Raw genomic sequence first — 23,513 nt, 5'->3', positions numbered from 1 at the left:
AAGACATACTGACTCTGAAGTTCAGATGAGGATATAAAAAACAAAAAAATAGACTCTGGCCGGTTGGCTCAGCAGTAGAGCGTTGGCCTGGTGTGTGGAAGTCCCGGGTTCGATTCCCAGCCAGGGCACACAGGAGAAGCAACCATCTGCTTCTCCACTCTTCCCCCTCTCCTTTCTCTGTCTCTCTTCCATTGGAGCGAAGTTGGCCCGGGCGCTGAGGATGGCTCCATGGCTTCTGCCTCAGGCACTAAATGGCTCCAGCTGCAACCAAGCAATGCCCCAGATGGGCAGAGCATCGTCCCCTGGTGGGCGTGCCTGGTGGATACAGGTCGGGTGCATGCGGGAGTCTCTATGCCTCCCTACTTCTCACTTCAGAAAAAAAAAAAAAACACCCCCAAACAAAAAAAACCCAAGCAGCACCAACATGGCCCAGACAGCACTGGTTAACTCAGGGAGCGGGTACCACAATGGTTTCCTGCTCTGCACTTTCCTGCATTTTAAATTGTGTAATGTTTTTAAAAGAAGCTATTATTTTATGTAGTTTCTGATGTTATTTAATAGTTGGTGAAAACACAGTTTCAGGTTTGGCTGTGACAAAAAGAGCCCTGACTCTGTCCTGTGGGTGGACACGGCTGGACAGGGCATATCCGGCTGGACAAGGAGGAGGTGGCACCAGGACCTCCACTGTATGCAGACGTCTGAGCTGGGCACCAAGGTCACCACATCTTTCTGTGGCTCACACTTGGGTTCTTCCGTTCCCAAGAACATGCCCCCAAAGCATCCTGTCCCAGAGCAGCCAGTTGCTGCTAAAAGCTACTATGAATCGCATTCCCTTGCATAGTGTGGGGTCCCCAATGGCAGGAGGAGGACTCAGTCGCCAGCCTCTGGGGCCAAGGCCGTGTGTCCGAGGGTCCCTGTCCAGGGCTTTGGGGGGACTCCCAATGGCCGCCAGTCTACCACAGTTAACACAGGAATAGAATAAACCCCGAAACTTCTCCCGGGGTCCTGTCTCCTGTGACGCTGTGCGGCTCGGCAGTCCACCAGCCTTGAGTGGTCCCTGCTCCAGAACCTGGACCACGTGGGCTGTGAGCTTTACCCATTTTAGGTGAAAAGTGAGCAAAATCACAGGGTTTTAAGCCGTGACTGTGTGTCAGGAGAACAAAGGCTGAGATGATGGTCCCCCACTCTCTCTGCCGTGTGTCACTCAACATCTGCTCTATTCTGGGTTTAAAGTGTGACAGTAGCAAACTTATCGCGTGTGGAAGGCGCAGTGACTCACGTTCCCGAGGAGGGTGGCACCCGCCTGTCAAGGTCTTGGGTGACTGCTGCCAAGGTCACGGCCCCTTCGCCCTGTCCCTGCTCCGCAGTTGTAACTTGTCCCGTCAGCACCTCCCGCCGTGGCCGGAGTGTGCTGGGGTTTGACGGGGCGGGCCCCACTTACCTGGCACATCTGCTTCCCTCCCTATCAACCTTCCCTGCCCACCGTGGCTGACCGCTCCCTGTCCACCCTCCTGGTTTCTCTACAGCACCTTCACAGCATCCCCCCCACCTTGGGCCGGAACACAGGCACACGGTCCTGCCCTGTCCTCACTAAAGGTGTGTCTCAGAGCCGGGTGTCAGCAGGTCACATAGAGTGGCGCTGGGCTGAGCATCCTGTGGGCACAGGGCCCACAAAGCTCTTCCATAAACACATAGGGTGTGGCAGGCACCTCTTTTTTAGAATTTTTCCATTGATCAGGGGAAGCGGGGGAGAGAGTGGGAGGCAGGGAGAGTGAAAGCATCAACTCACTGTTCCACTTCGTTGTTCCATCTAGCTGTGTGCTCACTGACTGTATCTCATAGGTTCCCTGACTGGGGACCAAACCCACAACCTCGGTGCACAGGGGCTGTTGCTCTATCCATGCAGCCAGCCAGCCACGGCCAGACACTTTTGTTTTTGTATTTTTTCTGAAGTAAGAAGCGGGGAGGCAGTCAGACTTCTGCATGCGCCTGAGGGAAATCCCGGCATGCCTACCAGGGGGCGATGCTCTGTCCATCTGGGCCGCTGCTCCGTTGCAACCGGAGCCATTCTAGCGTCTGAGGCGGAGGCCATGGAGCCATCCTCAGCGCCCGGGCCAACTTTGCTCCCATGGAGCTTTGGCTGCGGGAGGGGAAGAGAGAGAGACAAAGAGAAAGGAGAGGGGGAAGGATGGAGAAGCAGATGGTCGCTTCTCCTATGTGCCCTGGCTAGGAATTGAACCCGAGATTTCCATATGCCGGGCTGGCACTCTACCACTGAGCCAACTGGCCAGGGCCCAAACACCTTCATTTTTAGAGAACACATCCCATGTACGAAGTGAGTAGAGGTTCAACAGCCAATGTGAAGCAGCAACTGTGTGTCTCAGTGGTGGCCAGTCACCTGTGACCTGAGATGGTGCAGATGGGACAGAACTGTCCCCCAATGGCAATCTGATGTGGGAGTGGAGGGGCAGGCTAAGGTCGCTAAACACAGAGGTCCCAGCTACACCCTACACCCTTTGGGTAGCTCTCTTTCCTAAAACAGCTTAAACTGAAGCTCTTTCCCCTGTTTGGGTAATTCTGTAGTTAATTTCAACTTGGCAGCTATCTGGAGATGATGTGTCATTTTTCCTTAACACAGGTGTTTATTTTGTATTAAAAGCACCCTTGTGCTGTTGGTCCCATCTGTGTATACGTGGTGATATCAATGCTGACCTCACTCCACGTCACCCCAGGATTGGGGGAGATAATAAAGAAATGCCCATTTCTCCCCATTCAGAGACCCCAGTCTAACACCTAGGCTGTGCGCTAGCTTTCCTGTTTGTTACCACGTTTCTCCCGGATGGAGGCCACAGGAGCACCCGGCCCAGCTCCAGCTTTAATTGATGTCCTTTTGTGTCAACAGTGACACCCATGAGCGGAGGGAGAGCCCTCCCGACGCCTGCAGTGACCCCCAGCCACCCACCGCTGCCGTAGTCCCCACCGCTTCATCATATTCTATGACTTCACCCGCATGGGCATCCTGGTGGCTGTGCCCGCTAACAGCCACCCAGTGTCTGACCGAGTGAGCTGCTGGTTTTCATCACACAGGGGTTCAGACAAAGCTCCTGAAGACGGGTAACAACCAGAACAGGCCTCCCAGCAGCAAGTCTCTCCCCACTGACCACGCTGTAAACTTACACATCCCTGTCCCCAAAGGAGAGAGCTGAGGCACAGAGAGGTGACCCTGGGCAGGGCCGGCCGCACAGGTAGCAAGAGGAAGGGCTGAACGTGGAACCCGGAGCCTCCGCTGTACGGCCGTCAGGAAAGGCTGAGAAACAGACCAGCATGAGGCCTGGTGTCGGCAGGGGACGCAGGCACCGCCTGGCATGTGCTCTTCTGGGTTAGGTGCCTATGCCACCTCTCACCATCTGCAGCTACCTTCCAACTCCACCAGTCAGATACGCCAACAGACACACAAACGCAGCCTGTCCGGTAGAAGGGCCCCTACCCCACACCCGCCTCCCGGCGTGCACGCACCGCTTTGTAAACCCGCGTTTGTCCAGATGCATCCGGGACTTTGAACTCTACTTCGAGCTGGTTGTGATGTCGTACTGGTCCCTCATTAATTACTGAATCAGGAAATCTGACAAGTGTTCACTTTATATTTATACCAAGAACATGACTGTACCTTAAAAACAAAAATCATCCTCCAACACCAGGACTGCCTACGCAGTGTCAGGTATTAAAACATGCCGCGCAGCCCTGCCCGTGAGGAGCTCCCGGCTCCCGTGGTGCACGGGCCTGGACAGAAGTGAAAGTGGCCCAGAAAGACACCCTGTCCTGGCGTTTCCGGAGGTCACTGTCGGGCGTGGCACATGCACACTAATTATTCAGGACGCAGTCTCCCTGGTGTGACTGCTGTGTGTAGCCAACAAGTCTCTAGGACATCAGCTTGAAAAAGCAGTACAGGAACTGGGTATGTCAAACGGACCCCACAGAAACACCTGAAGGATGAAGTTCTTGGAGCTCTGACCCGACACACCAGGAACATGGGCTGCGGAGCAGAGAGGCGGCAGTGGGGGGGGGGGTGCAAGGCTGAAACACTCGCCCCTTTACGTGCACACCTCCAAGTTCACGCAGGAGAATCTAAGATGCGTTTCGGGAGTCCAGTGAGGAGGAAGGGGGCTGGGGTGGGCTGACGTCCCTGGGGGATGTGTCATCTTGGAGCTGTGGTCAGTGCTAAGCAGAGGCCCAGAGACAGCATGCTGAGCAAGACACAGGAATCCCTGAATGTTGAGCTCCGGGGCGGAGAGGCCACGAGCAAAGGACAGAGCCACCCCATCAGGCAGTGTGGCCGAGCCAGACTGACCAGGAACCAGGGGAACCCAGTCATCACAGCGTCCTGGACCACATGCCCAGGAGCCTGGATCGTAGCCCAGAAGCAATTCGGAAAGTAATCAGAGTAGCTCCGAAGCTGGAGAAAGATATCTCAGATCTGTGTTCTCAAATTGAGGCTTAGCGCCAACCGGGGGACTGACAGCCTGGGAGGCCCAGGACTGGGCACCCCAGGAGGCTGTGGTGGGGTTCAGGTGGGAGGAGAAGGGGGGAATCTGAAACACATTCAAAAGGTGCAAGGCAGTGAGATCCGGCATAGACAAAAGCGGATTTGGGGGGGAAGCCAGCCAGCACAGGTGGGAAACAGGGACTGATGGTCAGGGGCTGAAGAGGGTGTGAGCCGCTAGTCTGACACACAGCTGAGCACGGCAGAGGCGTTAAGATTGTGACAGGCCTGCTTGCGAGGTCCGTCCTTAGCCGGAGTCTGGGTCTTGAACGGTAAATGGTTTCCTGCGCTGACATAAAACCACTCGGAAAGAATCTTAGCCTTGAACACAACCAGGTGCTGAGTCCTGAGAGGTCCAGCAAACCATCGAAACTGGGGTGCTCTTGAGGACTCCCCAGCAGGATAGTTGGTAATTTTTCAAACAAACAAACTAGGTGAGTTCAGCTCAACTGGCCAAAACATTCTAAACAGAGGACAGATGAAATATCCTAGAGTCTCTCTAGACCAATACTTTCCCAACCTTTCCAAAGCAGTAGAATCCTGATTTATGTGAAGCTTATAGGCGAAGATGTTAATATTTATTGATTTACTTATTCCACGAATCAGCAGGAAACAGGAGCACAGACCCACCTCCTGTTCACAGGGGCACCCCGATACCTGAGCCAATGCATGCCCTCACGGGACAGTTTCAATAAATATTTTATCAATGAGGTTAAATCATTTACGTTCAGATGGATGAAGCTTACCAATTATATCATTGAGAACAACACTATCTGGACAAACCATAATGCTCCATACTTGCAACTAGGAGAAGCCTATGGTTTGTGCCAACTCGGCCTCCACATAGTTCAAACCAGAACCACCCTTTTTCTTACCGACTAGTCGTCTGGAAGCAGGAGTGTAAGCCGACCAGGAAGGGGTTGCTGGAGGCCTGCTCAAACACATGCTTCTCTGTCTGTACCCAGTCGATGTCCTGAAAAAGACCAGAGGGTGCTGACGAGGCTCCTGAGCACTCTTCCCGGGCATCCCGGAGAAGGGAGGATGCCTATAACCCCATTTGTGGAAGACAAAGCAGAGAAAAAAATAAAGCACCCATTTAGAAATATATCATCATCATCATCTCCACGACCATTATCTTTTATCATTCATCTGTCACCTTTACTGACCATCATCATCAACACCATCATCTAACCCATCACCATCATCATGATCATCATCACCATCATCTCCACCATCATCTAACCCAGTGGTAGTCAACCTGGTCCCTACCACCCACTAGTGGGCATTCTAGCTTTCATGGTGGGAGGTAGCAGAGCACTAAAGTATAAATAAAAAGATAGATTTAACTATAGTAAGTTGTTTTATAAAGATTTATTCTGCCAGACTTAGTGAAAATCTGACATAAAGTACTTGGTAAGTAATTATTATTATATGCTTTAACTTGCTGTAACTCTGCTTTATAAATTTTATAAAGTAAAGTTACTCCCCTACTTTATAAATCACCATTACTGTGGAACCGGTAGGTAGTTAGAAAATTTTACTACTAACAGAGATACAAAAGTGGGCAGTAGGTATAAAAAGGTTGACTACCCCTGGACTAACCCATCACCATCATCACCATTATCATCAATTATCACTATCATCATTGCCATCACCATCTTCACCACCATCATCATCATCACCATCATTACCACCATCATCATCATCATCATTGTAACCACCATCACTAACATCACCATCATCATCACCACCATCATTATCTCCATCACCTCCACCTCCACCATCACCATCACCACCATCACTCATCACTATCTCCACCATCATCATCATCATAATCCATCATCTATCACAATCATCACTTATCACCCTTTCTACCACTGTTGCCAGCACTGTGCTGGCCTCTAAGTTATGGACTCTCCATGCACTGCTATGTGCTCCCCAAGGCAGCCTGGGAAGGTTGGCACCGACCCCGCTGAAGACAAGAGGAAACAGAGGATGGAGTAGTTAAGCAGATTCTGCAGAGTCCCAGATCCATCTCCCCAGCACTGCTCCTCCCACAGGGCTATCCCCTTCCCAATCCATGCTGGAACTTAAAAAGCTCTTCTCTTCCCTCTGTCTGTCAGGAGACCCCTGGAGTGGAATGACTTCAACTCCATCTGTCCATGCAGAGTGCTCCTAGCTCCCCCCATCTCCGAGCTCCAGACTTGCTCAGGCAATGGCTGCTGGGCAATGCCACTTGGCATCTCACCCGGCAAGGCAGGTCTCCAACAGAGCTCCTGACCCGCCCCGCCATCTGTTCTCCAAAGGCAGCCAGCCACCCAGATGCTCAGGCAGAAACCCCTGCTGGTCACCAAGACTCCTCCTTCCCCTCAGGTGCAGATCAAGCCACCAGGTTCTTTCGCTTGACTGCAGCTGCCTCCTCCCAGCCTGCTACACTAGTCACAGGTTCCGGGGATTAGGATGTAAACATTTCTCTTGGTGGGGCCACCATCTGTAGTGGCCCCATAGCCTTATGTCCACGGCCCAGGCTCATGGCCGTGGGACACCTGTCTGTCTCTGTCTCTCTCTCTCTCTCTCTGTCTGTCTGTCTCTCTCTCTCTCTCTCTCTCTCTCTCTCTCTCTCTCACACACACACACACACACACACACACACACAAACACAAACTCAGCTCCCACCCACCAACTCTTAGACTCGCCTTACTCCCGCAAGATCGCCTAAGAGCCCCCACCTCCACACCTCAGCCACAGCAGACGGTGTGAAGATGCCCAAAGCAGCGACTCTTCCCAACGCCTTTTCTCTCAGGGTCCTATACCAGGGGTCCCCAAACTACGGCCCACGGGCCGCATGCGGCCCCCTGAGGCATTTATCCAGCCCCTGCCGCACTTCCAGAAGGGGCACCTCTTTCATTGGTGGTCAGTGAGAGGAGCATAGTTCCCATTGAAATACTGGTCAGTTTGTTGATTTAAATTTACTTGTTCTTTATTTTAAATATTGTATTTGTTTCCGTTTTGTTTTTTTTACTTTAAGATATGTGCAGTGTGCATAGGAATTTGTTCCTAGTTTTTTTTATAGTCCAGCCCTCCAACGGACTGAGGGACAGTGAACTGGTCCCCTGTGTAAAAAGTTTGGGGACCCCTGTCCTACACAGTCAACCTCACACATTCCATCAGTTTCCCAGCGGCCCACTGTGCTGAGAAAGGGTCTGGACCATCTAGTGGTGCAGATGACCAGCCACAAGGGCACTGGCAACACACCACACCTCCCAGGGCCTCAGTTTCCTCACCGGTAAGGCATGGACACCACCACTCACGTGTGAGCTCAGCGTTCAGGGCTGAGGGGCCAGCTGGACAGTGTGGCCTGGAAACACCCAGCCCAGCCCTAGCCCTGCCCTCTCACCCATGAGCCCAGGCCGGGGAGACCTACGAGCCAGCAGCAGCCTAACAACGACAGCATCAGTGCCCACTGAATGCCAGTCCCCCTCTCCTTCTAAGACACAGAACCTGCATCTGGATGCGAAAGACAAAGACCTAAATACACGAGGCGAGCAAGCCCCCCGGAAGGCGCTCAGTGTCACTAGTCACTATGGCCATGTAACCAAACCACAGTGAGATGCCACTTCATGCCCACCGGGCCAGCGCTAATCTAGACCCAGAAAACAGCAGGAACTGGGACCTCCACATGGGGTTGGCAGGACTTGGGGAAGGTAGTCTGGAAGCTTCTCAGACAGTTAAACATGAAGTTGCCCTAGAACCCAGCAATTCTGCTCCTGGGTAAAGACCCAAAATATCTAAAGACAGGGACTCCAACAGATACCTCTGCATATGTGTTCATGGCAGCTCTACTTACAACAGCCAAACATCTATCCACAGATGGCTGGATAAACTGGAAGTGGCCCACCTGCACACTGAAATATTACTCGGCCATGAAAAGGGGCGAGGCCCTGACACGGGTGTGGGGGAACCTTGAACACCTGATGCACCACGAGAGGAGCCAGCACACAAGGTCACAGTGTGATTCCGTGTATACGAGACACCCAGGACAGGTCACCCACAGAGACCGAAAGCACATTAGTGGTTGCCAGGAGCCCAGGGTGGGTGGTGGAGAGTGATGCTAATGGGGACAGGGCTCTCTGTTCAGGGGGATGAAAATGTCCTGGCACTGGGCAGCACAACACAGGGAATGTGCTCAGTGCCACTGGTGTACACACTTCACAATGGTCAATGTGGCAAATTTGGTGTGTATTTCACTCCAACAAAAGGACAAAGCCCATGGAGCCAGAACTAAGATCCACACAATACACTGTGATGTGTCCCCTGGTGGCAACCCCGTGGCATTCCCTCTTTGGATACTCATTTCTGTGGTGTCATCGTGGCACCTCCCTCCATGGTGCTCTGTGGCACCCCGAGGGGCTGGCTCACCTCATCGTCATGCACCAGCTCCTTCTTCACCACCTTCATGGCATAGATCTGGTCGTTCTTCTTGAGCCGCACCAGGAGGACCTTGGCGTAGCTCCCACGCCCAATGACCCTGATGAGGTCAAAGTCCTGCAGCCCCAGCCCCTGAGAAATTTTGATTCCGTCCATCCCGTCGATAACTGGCTTGAGGTCCTGAGGGAGGGCAGACAACAGAGAGTGGGAAGGGGGAAACATTTGAGACTCAGGATCCCTGTGTGCCCCAGACCTGAACCCCAACCTGCTCATGAGTCATGACCCCATACCCTATACAACCCCTGTGGTAGGCAGACAGACACGAGTAATGGCTACAGGCCAGGCACAGGAAGTCACTTGGGTGGAAAGCCCCGGGGACCTAGCAATAGGCAAAACCAGGAAGACAAGGATCTTGCCCACAGGGTACCCTTTCCTCCACATCATTGGTCATATGATTCAGACCCTCCCCTGACCTCTCCTCTCCTGGTGTGTTACTAGTCATACGAGTCAGACCCCTTAGCAGGGAAGTAAGCAAGGGGGCCAGAGAACAGCCCTTAAGCATTAACCCCTAGGAATGACATCTAGGCCTCAGTTGTGTCTCAGCTCCAGGCCCAGAAAAACAGCAAAACCAGACAAGTCATGACATGGGCTGACCTCAGGACCAGCTGCATTGACTAATGATCCCCGACCCTGGCACTGACCAATCATTGGAGACTACCACCCTAAAAGAACACATCTGGAGAGCTGATGAGTATTGATTGAGATGCTCCCCTGGGATCTCCCCTAAAATCTCCACCCTTAAAAGACCTTAGGACAGAGGACCCAGGGCACTGTCCCTCTGGGTACCCACCCACGCCTTTCCCTTCCCCCTTCCCCTCCTCCTCCCCCACAGGCATGGGTCTCCTAAACTCTGAGGTATCCCAGGAGACTTGTATCAGGGGAGCAGCGGGCAGCAGCAGCTTGTCCCAGACTAACCCCATGAACCTGTCTCCAAGGCCCCCTTTTCTCTGACTCCAGTGAGTTGACGGCAGCTCCACCCAGGCTCTCTTGCGGCTTCTTTTGTAGCCTAGGCCCTCCCTTGTGTCCCTGTCCCCAGCTTTAGTAAATGTATCCTCAAAATCACCTGGACTCGTGTTGTGAAGTTTTTCCAACACGATGTCAAGAACCCACAAAATACTACCGGTCCTAGGCGGACCCAAAGGGCCATGTCCTCTGATGATACCCCCACCCCACTGCTCAGGAAGTAAAGCCAAGAACAAGGACTGTGCAGCTTTTGCTGGAAGGAGCTTGAAACCCAAAAGCTATTCGTTTCCACAGAACACAGCCCCATCACCAGGCACCGGTGGCCCTGCCATGAGTGATGCAGAAGCTTGAGGACAGCATCATCGGATGAGCTGAAGAGGTGACCACAGGTTCCCATGCCCAGGGACATCAGGGCTGGGGCTCTGGAGCTGCCTGGACCTCCCAGGGCCTCACTGGCTCCTGTCTGCCAAAGCAAGTCTTACTGGAAATATATACATGATGAGTGAAAAAGGCAATCCGATTTAAGACATAATTTGCTTCCTGCCTGCGAATTATTTCTGGCGAGATTTGTGGTGGACAAAGGACGTCGGTAACTGAGTGGTCCTGACTTGTTGTGGACAGAACAGAACCAGCAGGGTGGCAAAATCAAGTGATGTTTGTCAGAGACTTTGAGAAAGGTATGGCTGCTCCCTGAGGTGCTGTGGACAGGGGAAGCTCTGCCGTGTGACCTCATTCATGAGTACAATGTGATTGTGCCTTCCTCCCATCACCTAGAGCTGCCACAGACAGAGGCCACACTGAGCCTCTCTTGCCCGAGGTAGGGAAGAACAGGACAGGGCACTGAGGTCTGCTGGCCAGAGGGACCACACTGTGACACTGATCTATGAGAACTCCACTGGGTCTCTAGCCAGGTCTTACTTAGAACGGAGCTCCCAGAACCCTTGGAATATCCTAAGTGCCAGGATGTGTCTTTTGTTATGCTAATAAGGCGACTTTTGGAAAGCCCCTAAATCACTTAAGATGGGGGCTAGTTGCCAGGGAAACCAACCACGTGATTGGAGGGTTGGCACTTTCAGCCCCACCCCCCGACCCCCAGGGAGGGCAGAAGGGCTGGGGATCGAGCTCCTTCTGTGGACTCCTTCTGTGGATGGCGACTGCATCAATCCCCGCCTGTGTTATGAAAGCCCCCACAAATTCCCAGAGAACAGCGTCCAGAGACCGTCCGGGTAGAAGAACACGAGAGATTTGGGGAGACTGACACCCAGAGAGGCTGTGGAATCTCCTCATTGAACCCCGCACACCTCGCCCCGTGCCCCTCTCCCACTAGGCTGGTCCTGAGTTCCGTCCTTCTAGAACAAACCAGTTGTCTATCTAGTAAGGGAACTGTTTCCCTGAGCTGTGTGAGCCGAGCTGCACTAGCAAACGAATCAAGCCCACGGAGGAAGGTCATGAGGTCGTCGCAACCTTCCACCTGCGGTTGACTGGGCAGAAGCGCCTGGACTTGTGACTGGCGGTGAAGGGTGGGGGGGTCTCCCGGGGCGGCGCCCTTCACCTGTGGGGCCTGACGCTGTCCCCAGGAAGACCGTGTTGGAACTGGGTTAGACTGTGGGGCACCTGGTCAGTGTCAGCTGAGCACTGGGGAATTACTTGGTAGTGTGGAAAATGAACAATGGAAAAAAAAAAGAATAATTTGACAAAATAAATGATTTGACAAATATTACAGCTTAAAACACAGCCCTCTGGGTGAGGCGGGTGCTGAGAGGCCTGCACCCACAGCGAACGACAGTGCCAGGGTCTGGAGCTGCTGGGATGGCAGCAGCTGGGGATTCGCAGAGGGTGTGCCCCACAGTGCCCGGCAGCAGTCCGTGGCGCTGGGTGCACCAGGTCCTGGGTGCCCCTCTCCTCCCAGCCCCTCACAGACTGAGCTTCACCACACTGTACATGGTCCCCAAAGACAGAGGGCCCCGTGCCCCATGTGAGAGGTGCCTGTGGATACCAAGGTTCCGGGCAGCGATCTTCCCTGCAATGGGGACACCTGTCCCAGGCTACAAAAGATGGTCATAGAAAATCTGAGAATTTGATCAGTGGGAGCGAGGAAACCAAACTACTTGTGAATGTGGTGACCATCTCAGTCTATCTAACCCTGTCTCTGGGCCCACAGACCATGCCAGTCCTGTAAGTGTGCCCAGAAGACACTAAGAAGTCCAGTGAGCCCAGCCCCCAGGAGCCAGCCTTCCCACCTTTCTCAAAGCATCTGAGCAGGGGTTTCCCGTGTGTGGGTCACCGGGAATGGCCACCAACGTCGTGCTGTGGAAGCTTCCCAGACACCAGGCACGGTGCTAAGTGTTTATCCTCATGGAAAGACGCCATCATTATCCAAATATATGACAGCGGAGAATCCTGAGGTCCGAGGGGTCCCCTAACCCAGGCTCAGCCTGGGCCTGGCCCCTGAGCCCCCGCAGATTCAGCCAACAACAGCTTGCCCCCATTCTGCGTGGCTGTGAGAAACACACACCAAGCACCATGTCCTCACCCTGAGATTAAGCGGCGGCTCACACTTTGCCACACTCACTCCCTCTCTGTGCATCTGGCCATTCAGAGATGACCATTGTGCTAAAACACTTGAAAGACTTCCTGGACTTCAGCCCTAAATGCTTCAGTGTGGACGCCTGGATGCCCACTGGACCACGCTCTCATTTTTTTTTAAAATATTTTATTTATTGATTTTTTAGAGAGAGAGGAGAGAGAGAGACAGAGAGAGAGAGAAGGGGGAGGAGCAGGAAGCATCAACTCCCATATGTGCCTTGACCAGGCAAGTCCAAGGTTTCGAACCGGCGACCTCAGTGTTCCAGGTCGACGCTTTAGCCCACTGCGCCACCACAGGTCAGGCCCCACGCTCTCATTTAAGTTGAGCAAAAATCCCCAAACACGTCTAGTTCATATTAAAATGCCCCAGAACTGCATCAATGAGCTTCTAAATAGGACCCTGGACACCCCAGAGAGCCCCTCTCAGTACACTCACCTCAGAATCATCTTTAATGCTGTCGTCTCGTTTCCGGGTTGAAGAAATATAAGGAACTGAGGAAGAGAAAGAAAGAAGGCTGTTGCAGGTGTTGTCGGGTCTATGTCCCTGGACACAAGGACTAAGCCAGCGGTGCTCAGGGCAAACACAGGCAGCAGCCACACCTCCGACTCAACAAGTCTTAAGAAAATGCAGCTTTCTGGGCTTCAACCAGACCTGCTGGCTCTGAACATCTGGAGACGGGGCTTGGGAACCTGCCATTGTGACAAGTTACTGGAGGGATTCACCTAGAAGAAATTAGTCATCGACGATTTCGGTGTCCACCCTTCCAGTCTTCTCAGTGGAGACAGATGGACAGGGAAGGGGGCGGTGGTGGATGAGTGGTTGGTGTTGGTGAATGGGTGGGTGAGTGGATGGACTTATGAATGGAGAGATAGATAGGTGGGTGGGTGGGTGGGTGGATGGATAAGTGGATAGATGGGTAAGTGGATGAATACATGTATAAATAGATGGATCAGGGTGGGTAGTGGTTGGTGGATAATAGATGGTGGATGGATGGGTGGGTAGATGGATGGTGTTTAGTAGATAAGTGGGTAAGTGGATAGATGGATAAGTGGATAAATACATGGATAGATGGATGGATCAGGGTGGGTGGTGGTTGGTGGATAATAGATGGTAGATGGGTGGGTGGCTGACAGATGGGTGACAGATGGGGGATGGATGGGTGTGGAGGTGGGAGGTGCTCTGGTCTCATTTCACCATTCGAGGGCTCCTGGGATGAAATCATATTTATCAAGTGAGGGCTAGAGCTCTCACACACCCTTGTGATAGTACACGGACTTTGGAAGTTCAGAGTTGGGCCATCACTCACAATGGTATTCAAAAATCTCTCCCCAAATGCTGCTCAGCATTAAAAAAAAAAAAAAAGATCTATCCCCACCAAAAAAAATCCTATAAAACCCCGGGAACCACGGCAGCATGCCATGTGCACAGTGGCTGCCCAGTGGGCCTTGCTCCTCACAGAGCTCAGCTCCGTGCTGCAGCTGATCTACAGGAGGGTCTGGCATGGCAGCTGCTACACTGGCTGCCTTCTAGAATGCCCCACGTAGGCACAGAGGGGAGACCTCGGGCCCGGACTCCGAAGGCAGCAAGTCATGGAGCCATGGGCCCCAGGGAAGGCCACCTGCTCTGCCCATCTTTGCTGGGGCTGAGAGGAGGCCCTGGAGAGCATGTCCCCAGTCCCACTTATGGCAGCCATGCTGGTTGACACCGACCCTCAGAGAGCAGACAGGGTTTAGAAAGGACTCGCGGTCAGAAAGGGGGAGGCCAGCAGGTGTGGCAGGGCGAGCAGAGCCTGGGCACCCCAGCAGGAAGGAAGAAACCCTTACTGCCATCGGTCTCCTCAGAGGGAAGGTCCACATCGCCGTCCTTGTCATCTGCTGCAGGTTCTTGGGAAGGCATGACAGAATCCTGCAGAGAGACAGGCCGTTACAAAGTGACTGGCCGGCATTACAGTGTAGCTTCTGGACACACTGCAGGACTTTTAAAAACCACCTATTAAGGCCCTAGCCAGTTAGCTCGGTGGCAGAGCATCGGCCTGGCGTGCAGGAGTCCCGGGTTCGATTCCTGGCCAGGGCACACAGGAGAAGCACCCATCTGCTTCTCCACCCCTCCCCCTCTCCTTCCTCTCTGTCTCTTCCCCTCCTGCAGCCGAGGCTCCATTGGAGCAAAAGTTTGCCCGGGTGCTGAGGGTGGCTCTGTGGCCTCTGCTTCAGGCGCTAGAATGGCTCTGATTGCGGCAGAGCAATGCCCCGATGGGCAGAGCATCGCCCCCTGGTGGGTGTGCTGGGTGGATCCCGGTCGGGCACATGCGGGAGTCTGTCTGACTGCCTCCCCATTTCCAACTTCAAAAAAATGCAAAAAAACCCACCTATTAAAATATATACATTGTTACACACGTTAAACATGTTTGATACAGACTGTTACCTTGTTGCCACAAAGTTACCTGGGATTCCACAGGGAGTAGTGCCCACTAAGGCACTAGCACCTAGGTGTTTTAATAAAACAGGGGTTTCCATATAATGCTCGGTCACCTCCCCACCCCGCAATGCCGCATCTGCACATGTGAGCAGCCAGGCAGGCACTGGGCTCCACTTCCTGGCACCCGGGGTTCCACAGTGTGGTGTCAGAATGGGGGCAGCTCCCTATTGGTGGTCGTCTAGGCACCAGCATGGGTGTTGCCCCCCCATGACTAGTCTTTGGGTTTGGCCTCATTTCTGAGGCTAATGTGGACCTAGGGGACCCCAGGGTATGTGCGCCTTGACAGTTTTCGGCAGCTACGAGTGAAATGGACCCCTACCTAGCACCAGTCTGTGCGGGGACCCCATGTCCCTGAGCTCAAGCAATATCAGGGTGAGACCTGGACTCAGGTATGTCCCATTCAGAGGGGTCTTTTGGTGAGGAAAAGTCTGTCAGCAGAGCCTTGAAGACTAGCCACCGTGCACAGTCCCAGGCTGGTGATGGGGGCACACAGCTCACGGGGCTGAGCCTCCGACTTGCTGAGCAGCAGGGGCTTTTGCCTTTGTAGCTCCCACGACTGGGTAGGATGAGCCACGGCTTATCCACCATGCCCAGCCCAGAGTAGTAAAGGGCACCGGGCCTCCAAGGGCATTGGGGGCCCTCAGGACTTGGGAAGAGAGGTCCCGTTCCAGATTGCTGGCCGGGGCCATCCCTCTGCCACCGACGGGTGCCCCCTTCTCTCGTCTCGTCAGTGGCACAGCGTCAGGACCCCACCAGACAGGACGACTCAGGGCCAGCAGGGAGTGTGGACACTCACCATATGCCTCCTGCAGGTCAGCGGGACGAGGACGTGGCAGCGTTTATGGACCAGCAGCTTGCAGTTGATGCACCTGTAGCCTTGCCTCGCGAGACCCCATATCCTTTCACTGCACTGACCGCAGTACGCTCTCTGCAGACAACAATGGTGGCTGTTACGCTGGGACCCCAGCGCTCTGCAGAGCCCACAGCCACAGGCACCTTCACTGATTTTCTCAAAAGATGACATGGAGCTGGGTTGTCACCTGGTCACATCCACGTACCAAGTCCTGCCTGGGCTCAGGTGCATCCCATGCTGGGGGAGGACCCTGCTTTGTGTGAGGGGCAGAGGGGAGGACCATTGGGCAAGGGCTCCCCTTGCCTGTAGGAAGGAGGGGTGGTTGTAGCTCCCGCTGGGCTGTGCATGGAACAGCGGTGGGGACCTGTCTGGGTGGAGGGACTCAGGCTGAGAAGAGCGTGGGGGAAGCCCCTCTCATCCAAACATCTCACCCCAATGGAGACGGAGAAACAGACTCTGCCAAGCATTCTGCTCTAGGGCAGCGGGCAGTCGCCGTGGTATTTTTTTTAGTGTATCTAGAGATTTTTAATGGTCCATCTTTGTTTTTCATGGTTCTAAACTACTTGAAACTGGTGGTGATCAACAGCTTGTCTACTGCTCCCGACTACATGTTTCATAGAGCGTGAGGATGAATGTTCAGCAGCCGTCAGGGCTGGCTTCTGCCACGTGGCACACGTGTGTGTCCGAGGTACCCAGGCTTACCACTTCCAGTTTTTTCCAACCATAACTCATTTACCTGTGTCAGTCCCTCTTGGTGGTCGTCTAGGCACCAGCATGGGTGTTGCCCCCCCATGACTAATCAGTCTTTGGGTTTGGCCCCATTTCTGAGGCTAACATGGACCTAGGGGGACCCCAGGGTATGTGCGCCTTGACAGTTTTCAGCAGCCACGAATGAAATGGAGAGACCCCGTATCCTTTCGCTGCACTGGCCGCAGTACGCTCTCTGCAGACGACAATGGTGGCTGTTACGCTGGGACCATTTCACCGTTTTAAATACATTTCTTTCTTTTGAGAGTGTCTCAAATTACTCCTAGAGATGAAGAACTAGTAGCTTAGCCTGAGTTCATTTTAGAAAACCGGTCAAATTCTACACCACGTGGTCCTGGGGGTCCCTGAGAAGCCCACTCCTCACCAGGGAGGGGACGGGCTGGAGCGGGTGCCCCTGCCAAGTCTCCAAGAAAATCTTTGCCCCACCGATTCTGGGGAGGGGGACAGAGGGGTAGACACAGGGGAAGGAGTCTGTAACCTGCAATCAGAGATAGGGACGACTTTTCTCCTCAAGCCTACAGAGTGGGAAAGGCCAGTCGTGCTGCTGGGCCCCGGCCGGCTTCCCTAGGTAGAAGAGCTTCATCGTGGGCCAGAGATGCAGGAAACTGAGCTTTGCTGAGAGCCAGTGTGTGTGGGGGGGTGGGGTTGGAGGGCCCTTGCTCCAACACCCTGAATGGATGGGAATTCAAGGGAGAGCCTGAGCTCTGAGCATGGGGGGGGGGGGGAGGGCAGGCCTGGCAGCAGAGTGCTGAGCACGTGTAAAGGCCCGCAGGTGAGCACCCAGATTGCTGTGCTGAGTTCAATGGTGTCCCCCAAATTCATGTCCGTCCAGAACGGCAGAATGCGGCCATATTTGGAGGAAGTATTCCTGTAGGTATAGTTAGCTAAAACGAGGTCAGACTGGATTGCGTGGGCCCTTAGTCGTGACTGGCGTCCTCATGGGAGCAGACACAGGCTAGAGAGAAACAGGGCAGGTAAGGAGAGGTAGAGATTGGGGCCCAGCTGTGGGCCTGGGAACACCAGGAGCACCAGCCGGCCACACCAGGAGGGAGAAAGTGGCAGGAAGGACCCTAGCATGGAGACGTCACGGGGAGCAGCCTTGCTCACAGCCTGGTTGGGACATCCAGCTTGTAGACCCTGAGAGAATGAGTCTCTGTTTTAAGTCCCCTGTTTGTGGAGCTTTCCCAGCAGCCCCAGGACATGAACCTTCCTTGGCTGCCAAGGTGCCTGTAGGCACCAGTCCCCCACCCCCGCTGAGAAATGGAACAGTCACAAGGCCACATGAGTCACTCGTTTCCAGAAAATATAAGACACACTGTAGACACTAGGCTGCAGGGCCCTTCAGGTGGGTGGGCGGGGGCTGCATGCGGCTTCCTGCCACAGGAATCCCTGGGCAGGACACCGAGCACCCTGGGGTCATTTGTCGACTCCACAGTCACTCCTGTGTGCATGCAGGCTGGGACTGCATGGCCACGTGCCCTGAGCAAGAACCATGTAACTGGGCAATCAGGGTGCCCGAGACACAGACTGCATTTATCACATAGCACCACCCAGAAAAACCTGAACTGGGACTTGCACGGGTTCAGGAAGCCTTGGAAAGGCTCGCTGACACAGAGAGTGTGTGCAACTGGATCTGGACGGTCTCTCCACTAGGAGCTGAACAGTACACCCAGTCCACTCACTTCCCCTCCCTGTCTTTGCTTTTAAAGCTGCACAGTGCATTCAGCACAGAGCACCCAGCACAGAGCCCTCAATATAGAGCACATAGCAGTGAGCACCCAGCACAGAGCACTCAGCACACAGCAGTGAGCACCCAGCACAGAGCACTCAGCACACAGCAGTGAGCACCCAGCACAGAGCACTCAGCACAGAGCACCCAGAAAAGCACTCAACCCTCAATACAGAACACTCAGCACAGAGCACTCATCCCTCAACACAGAGCACTCAGCACACAGCAGCCAGAACAGGGCACTCAGCACTCAGCACACAGCACAGAGCACTCAACCCTCAACACAGAGCACTTAGCACAAAGCATATCACTCAGCTTAGAGGACTCAGCCCTCAACACAGAGCACTTGACAGCCACAAGTCCACATCCCACAGGGCAGCACTCACCCTGTTAAAGCGCTTGGCTTGGAAGAGATGGCCGTTGGCGCGGTACAGCTTCCTCCATCTTCTGGCTCCGCGGCGGTAGATGGATTCTGGAACAGACATGAGAAAGGTGTAAAGAACCAGCACAGGGCCCGGGGCCCCACTCCACAAGCGAGGGGCCTTCGGGACAGGTTCCCCCGGAACGGGGCCTAAGGAGGCTGGCACTGAGGTGACAGCACCCACTGCTCTCTCTTTGCCTCTCCTCAGATGGTCCTCACGTCATGCCCCAGGTGGGGAGGATAGGGAAAGGCTCGCTGACACAGAGAGTATGTCAAGCAGCAGGGCCACTTGGACGGCCGCCCACCCACCGAGGGTTCAGCCTTGGGACCATCTGAGGACCATGTGTCCTGCCACTTGTCCTGTGTACCCTTCCCTCCAGGCATGGATGCCAAATGCCCCTGCACCCAGGGCCACGGTGCACATGAGCCACATGCTCAGATGATAGTAGTTATGCCTCAGTGTCTACCGAGGGCCACCGGCTGCTGCTTCAGTCCACATGTGACTGATCTGACCGCAGCTTCTGTCAGCCCTCCCCTTGGACATGAAAGCCCCTAAGGATCCCAGGCCCAGCAAATCTTGGGGCAGGAGAAAAGCCAACGAGCTGGACACTTATGCTGAATCCTGGTCACCCAATGCCGCTTTCACGACAGGTGTATAACAAATCGAGTCCCAGAAAGGTGACAAACCCTCTCCTGGAATCGCGGAGCTGAAGCCCAAGCCGGCACTGGCTGGTGTCAGTCTCAGAACGCCTCTAACTTCGTGCCTTTGAAACCCTCTGAAATGCGTATCTTCGGGACACAGGGCAGCTTTGTTGCTTTTACAAAGTCCCAGTGAAGGCGTCTCAGGAATCACGGAAGGGCCCAAAGACACTAATGTGGAAATTGTAACGAGATGTTTTTAAAACAAGCAAGGGACGGGCTTGGGCTGGAACTGGCCGAAATCAGGTCATGGCACTTAACAAAACCTGCTTCTCCCCCTTTCACAGGAGACCGAGTCAGGAACCGTGCTGTCTGGGCTCCTTGGCAGGAACCTCACAGCTGGCAGGTAGAGGCCGGTTGGCCTGGCGACCCCACGGGCAGGTTGCATGCCAGGCGAGAACAGGGCTAGGCTGGGGCCAGAGCCCACCACCTCCCTCCCCACCCACCTGGGGACTCACACCATGACCTCAGCCCTAGGGTCATGTGGGGCAAAGATCACTGATCTGTCCCTCAGCTCTAAGGAGTCCTAGTGACCCCCCAGGGCTTCTGCCCAGAGAACAGGGTGCAAGCCCTGGCTTGCTCTGGGGAAGCCTGGCCCACAGAGGGTCCCTGCTAATGTCCACAGGAGTGACTGTCCCCATGTGTAGCACGCATACCCCTCGACTGTCCCTACAGAGCAAGGGCGAAGGCATGGAGTGACAGAAAGACAGGGGACACAGAGACAGTGGTGACAGGGAGGGAACTGAGCTGTCACATGGGGACACACCAGCACCTATGCTCTGGCTCTCCCTTCAGCCCCAGAGCACGCAACATGTCAAACTCTAAAAATACCCCCACCGATACCGTTCAAATTTGATTACAGCTGCCGGGAACAGAAACCCAAAGCCATCCTGACAGAGGCTGAGGTGTGCCAGGGAGCCCACAGCAGGCTGGACAAAGCGAGAGGACAGGATAGCGAGCCCCGCGTGACCCCATGGGTGTAGAACACGAGTGACAGGACGGGCACCAAGGCGACACCCTAGCCTCCATGGCAAGGAAAAGTGATCCCTGCTATTAGGGCTGTATGTCCGTGTCCCCCAGGTTCACACAGGGAAGCCCTGAGCCCGAGTGCAGTCGAATGCAGAGACGGGGCCTCTAAGGAATAATAAGGGTTGAGTGAGGTCACGAGGACGGGGCCCATGACAGGGTAAGTGTCCCTGTAAGAATGGGAGGAGACACCGCATGCCCCAGCACCGAGGCAGAGCAGGAAGGTGGCGTCTGCATGTCAGAAGGGACCCGGACAGCATGCTGATCTCAGACATCACCTCCAGAACCGGGAGAAATACGTGCCTGCTGTTTTGCCAGGGAGTCCCGGCGTTGTTCTGGGGGCCCAAGATGCCTGGGATGCCGGCCTCACTCCATGAGCAGGTGTATCCCCTCCAAAAATTAGGGACTTAAACATGAGAAGCAAAATGAATACACGTTTTAGGAGGAAACATAGAAGATCTTCATCATCTGAGGGGGAGAGAAGTTCAGATGTTCTAACGTCTCCTACATTTTTGCTCCTGGAAACCTCAGTGAACAGATGGACAGTTACTGTATCTCGGGGTTCGTGGTCAGGGCCCCCTCGTTTTCCTCAGTAACAGCCCCACAGTACAGGAGTGTGGTGTTGGCCGTGCGGAGATGCCCAAGAGAAGCCAGCTGAAATCTACAGTGAGATTGAACCTTCTACCCATGAAATCGTGAGGAAGGAAAAAGAAATCCGTGCTGGTTGGCCGTCTCGCCTTGGACTGAGTGAGTTCCAGCCCCCGTGCGTGAGGAGTGCTCGGTTAGGACAGGAAAGGCGTTCATTTGTGGGTGGAAGACGGAGCGGGAAACGTGTTCCCATGGACAGCGACGTGTTTCCCAGAAAGCACAGAGCCTCTGCGGGGCCCTCAGCAGGGACCCCCGAGACAGTGACCACAGTCACGTCTCTATTACAGTATGTTGTCGTAGCCATTCTAGTTTATTACCAGTTGTTGTTAATCTCCTACTGGGCCTCACATGTAAGCTACACTCCATCACACGTGTGTGGGTACAGAAAAAACATAGCATTTGTGGGGTCCGGGTCTATCTGCAGTTCAGACATCCCAGAAGACCCTGAAACATGTCCCCTGTGGATAAAGGGGGAACGACTGTCCACAGTCCCCAAAGACCCCAGTTCCATCACCCCTACTGTTAGCTTCTAACAGGTGTCAAATATAGTTGTGATAAGTGAACTGATATTGACAGGTTATTGTCACCTAAGTCCAAGCTTTTTTCCCACATCCTTAGCTATCCCCTCATGTCCTCTCCCTGACCTATCTGCCACCCAGGATCTCAAATTGTTTAGTCGTCACATCTGCTTGGGCTCCTCTAGGCTGTGACTGTTTCTCAGAGGACCACGGCTCTGACAACCTCGGCAGTTTTCAGGATGTGGGTCAGCCGTGTGTCAGACATCCCATCCCTCTCCGGGTTTGCCTGGTGTTTTGCTCCGGACCGGACCCGGGTTACAGCCTCCCCATCTTCTGCATCAGCTGAGCACCATCCTGGAAAAACCCACATCCGCAAAGGCAGCTACCAAACCCCAAACCGGTCCGACTCTGGCATCTCTACTGGAAGATCTCCAAGGTGACCACCAAGTCCCCTCTCTTCAGCCAGTGCCATCAGCCTCCCGGGCTGTCGGCTCAATAACAGTCACATTTTTAGCATCTAGGTTTCTGCTCGGAAAGTCACATACCTAGTCTGGCTGGAAGGGACAGCCAGAGCAAAGAAGAAAGAAAAGGGCAGTGTCCCCAAAGAACATGTGTGTGGAGTGAGGGGCGGGTGCCCTGGGGACGACCTGCCGGGTGGCTGTGTCCACCTTCTCACTGGACTGATGTCTGTGGAGATGAGGTGGGAAATGGGCCAAAGACAAGCAGGCAAGCGGGAAAGACCTCTCGGGGACAGGGGACATGGGGACGGGCACAGGACACAGCCTGCTCAGCCTCAGCCCTGGGGGAAGCTCTGGCCACACCCTGCACACTTGTTCTGCTGGGACCATCTTGGCCCTGGGGGTCACTCTGGGGTGGAGCTGTTCATAGGCAGGCACCCACTGGCCCCTGGAGCTTACAAGGTCACCTAGCTGGCCCATGCTTTCTGCGAACAGGACCCACAGTGCATGGCAGAGAGGCCCGATGGCTGCCGCAGCCATCCGGCCTCCGGCTTCCCTCTCAGCCTCCACGCCTTCACCCTCAAAAGCGGCTCTTAGCTGGGCTGAAACTCTATAATTAGGACGCGGCAGGGAATTTTAACCAGCCGTTTCCATAGCAATCTGGCATTTTGACGGCTCCAACTAGGGGAAGAAAATACATTTTAAAAACTGAGCCGAGAGCAACAGGCTGAGAAGCCAACTGCGTGTCCCTCAGACGTGGGGATGCATGTGGCCGTGCCACTTCCCAGAGCAGGACAGGATGGCAGTCAAAGCCTCCCTTGTGCACTAGACACTGACCACTGCCGGGTGACCTGCCCAGCCCTGCAGGGCCTGGGCACAGTGCGCAGGAATAATGCCGAGCATGGCCATGAAGCCGGCCAGGAGCCTGGGACCATAGCGGCTGGAGCAGGTACAGCACACAGGGCCGGACATGCCTCCAGGCCAGCTTCCTCATGGGGAGCAGCAGCCACGAAGTCCGCAACCCAGGAGGGCACAGCCACCCGCCTTTGTCCCCCGGTGTCCCCTGGATGAGGTGCAATGCCAGTTCATCCTACGAGAATATTTGACCCAAAAAAACAATAATGAAGAAGGCCATGTTTCTGGGACCAAGATGTCCTTCCTGGTCACTGGGTCACTGAGACTGCCGGCGGGGATGTGGGTGGGAGGGGCAGAGGAGGACGGTGGCCGGCCTCCCAGGGGCTCCTCACCGATGTCCACTCGCCATCCAGTACCGTCAGGGACTGTTACAAAAAGCAATCCCACAAGATGTTTTCAGAGGGAGAACCTATCCATAATAGCCC

General features: G+C 54.4%; 1 protein-coding gene across 2 annotated transcripts in view; it reads right to left on the bottom strand.

Moving 5' to 3' along the window:
* PRKCZ (protein kinase C zeta) overlaps window positions 1–23,513 on the bottom strand; it is an 83,422-nt gene that overhangs the window by 10,648 nt on the left and 49,261 nt on the right. For both annotated transcript variants that reach the window (XM_066374823.1, XM_066374824.1), the window contains 6 exons: window positions 18,790–18,875; window positions 15,850–15,981; window positions 14,402–14,483; window positions 13,014–13,069; window positions 8,960–9,148; window positions 5,416–5,513 (listed from right to left, as the gene is read on the bottom strand). In XM_066374823.1, coding sequence (XP_066230920.1) covers window positions 5,416–5,513; window positions 8,960–9,148; window positions 13,014–13,069; window positions 14,402–14,483; window positions 15,850–15,981; window positions 18,790–18,875 — 643 coding nt within the window. The remainder of the gene's footprint in view (window positions 1–5,415; window positions 5,514–8,959; window positions 9,149–13,013; window positions 13,070–14,401; window positions 14,484–15,849; window positions 15,982–18,789; window positions 18,876–23,513) is intronic.

The sequence above is a fragment of the Saccopteryx leptura genome, chromosome 3, assembly GCF_036850995.1.
Source record: "Saccopteryx leptura isolate mSacLep1 chromosome 3, mSacLep1_pri_phased_curated, whole genome shotgun sequence".
Lineage (NCBI taxonomy): Eukaryota > Metazoa > Chordata > Mammalia > Chiroptera > Emballonuridae > Saccopteryx > Saccopteryx leptura.
This window is presented reverse-complemented; position numbering and strand designations above follow the sequence as displayed.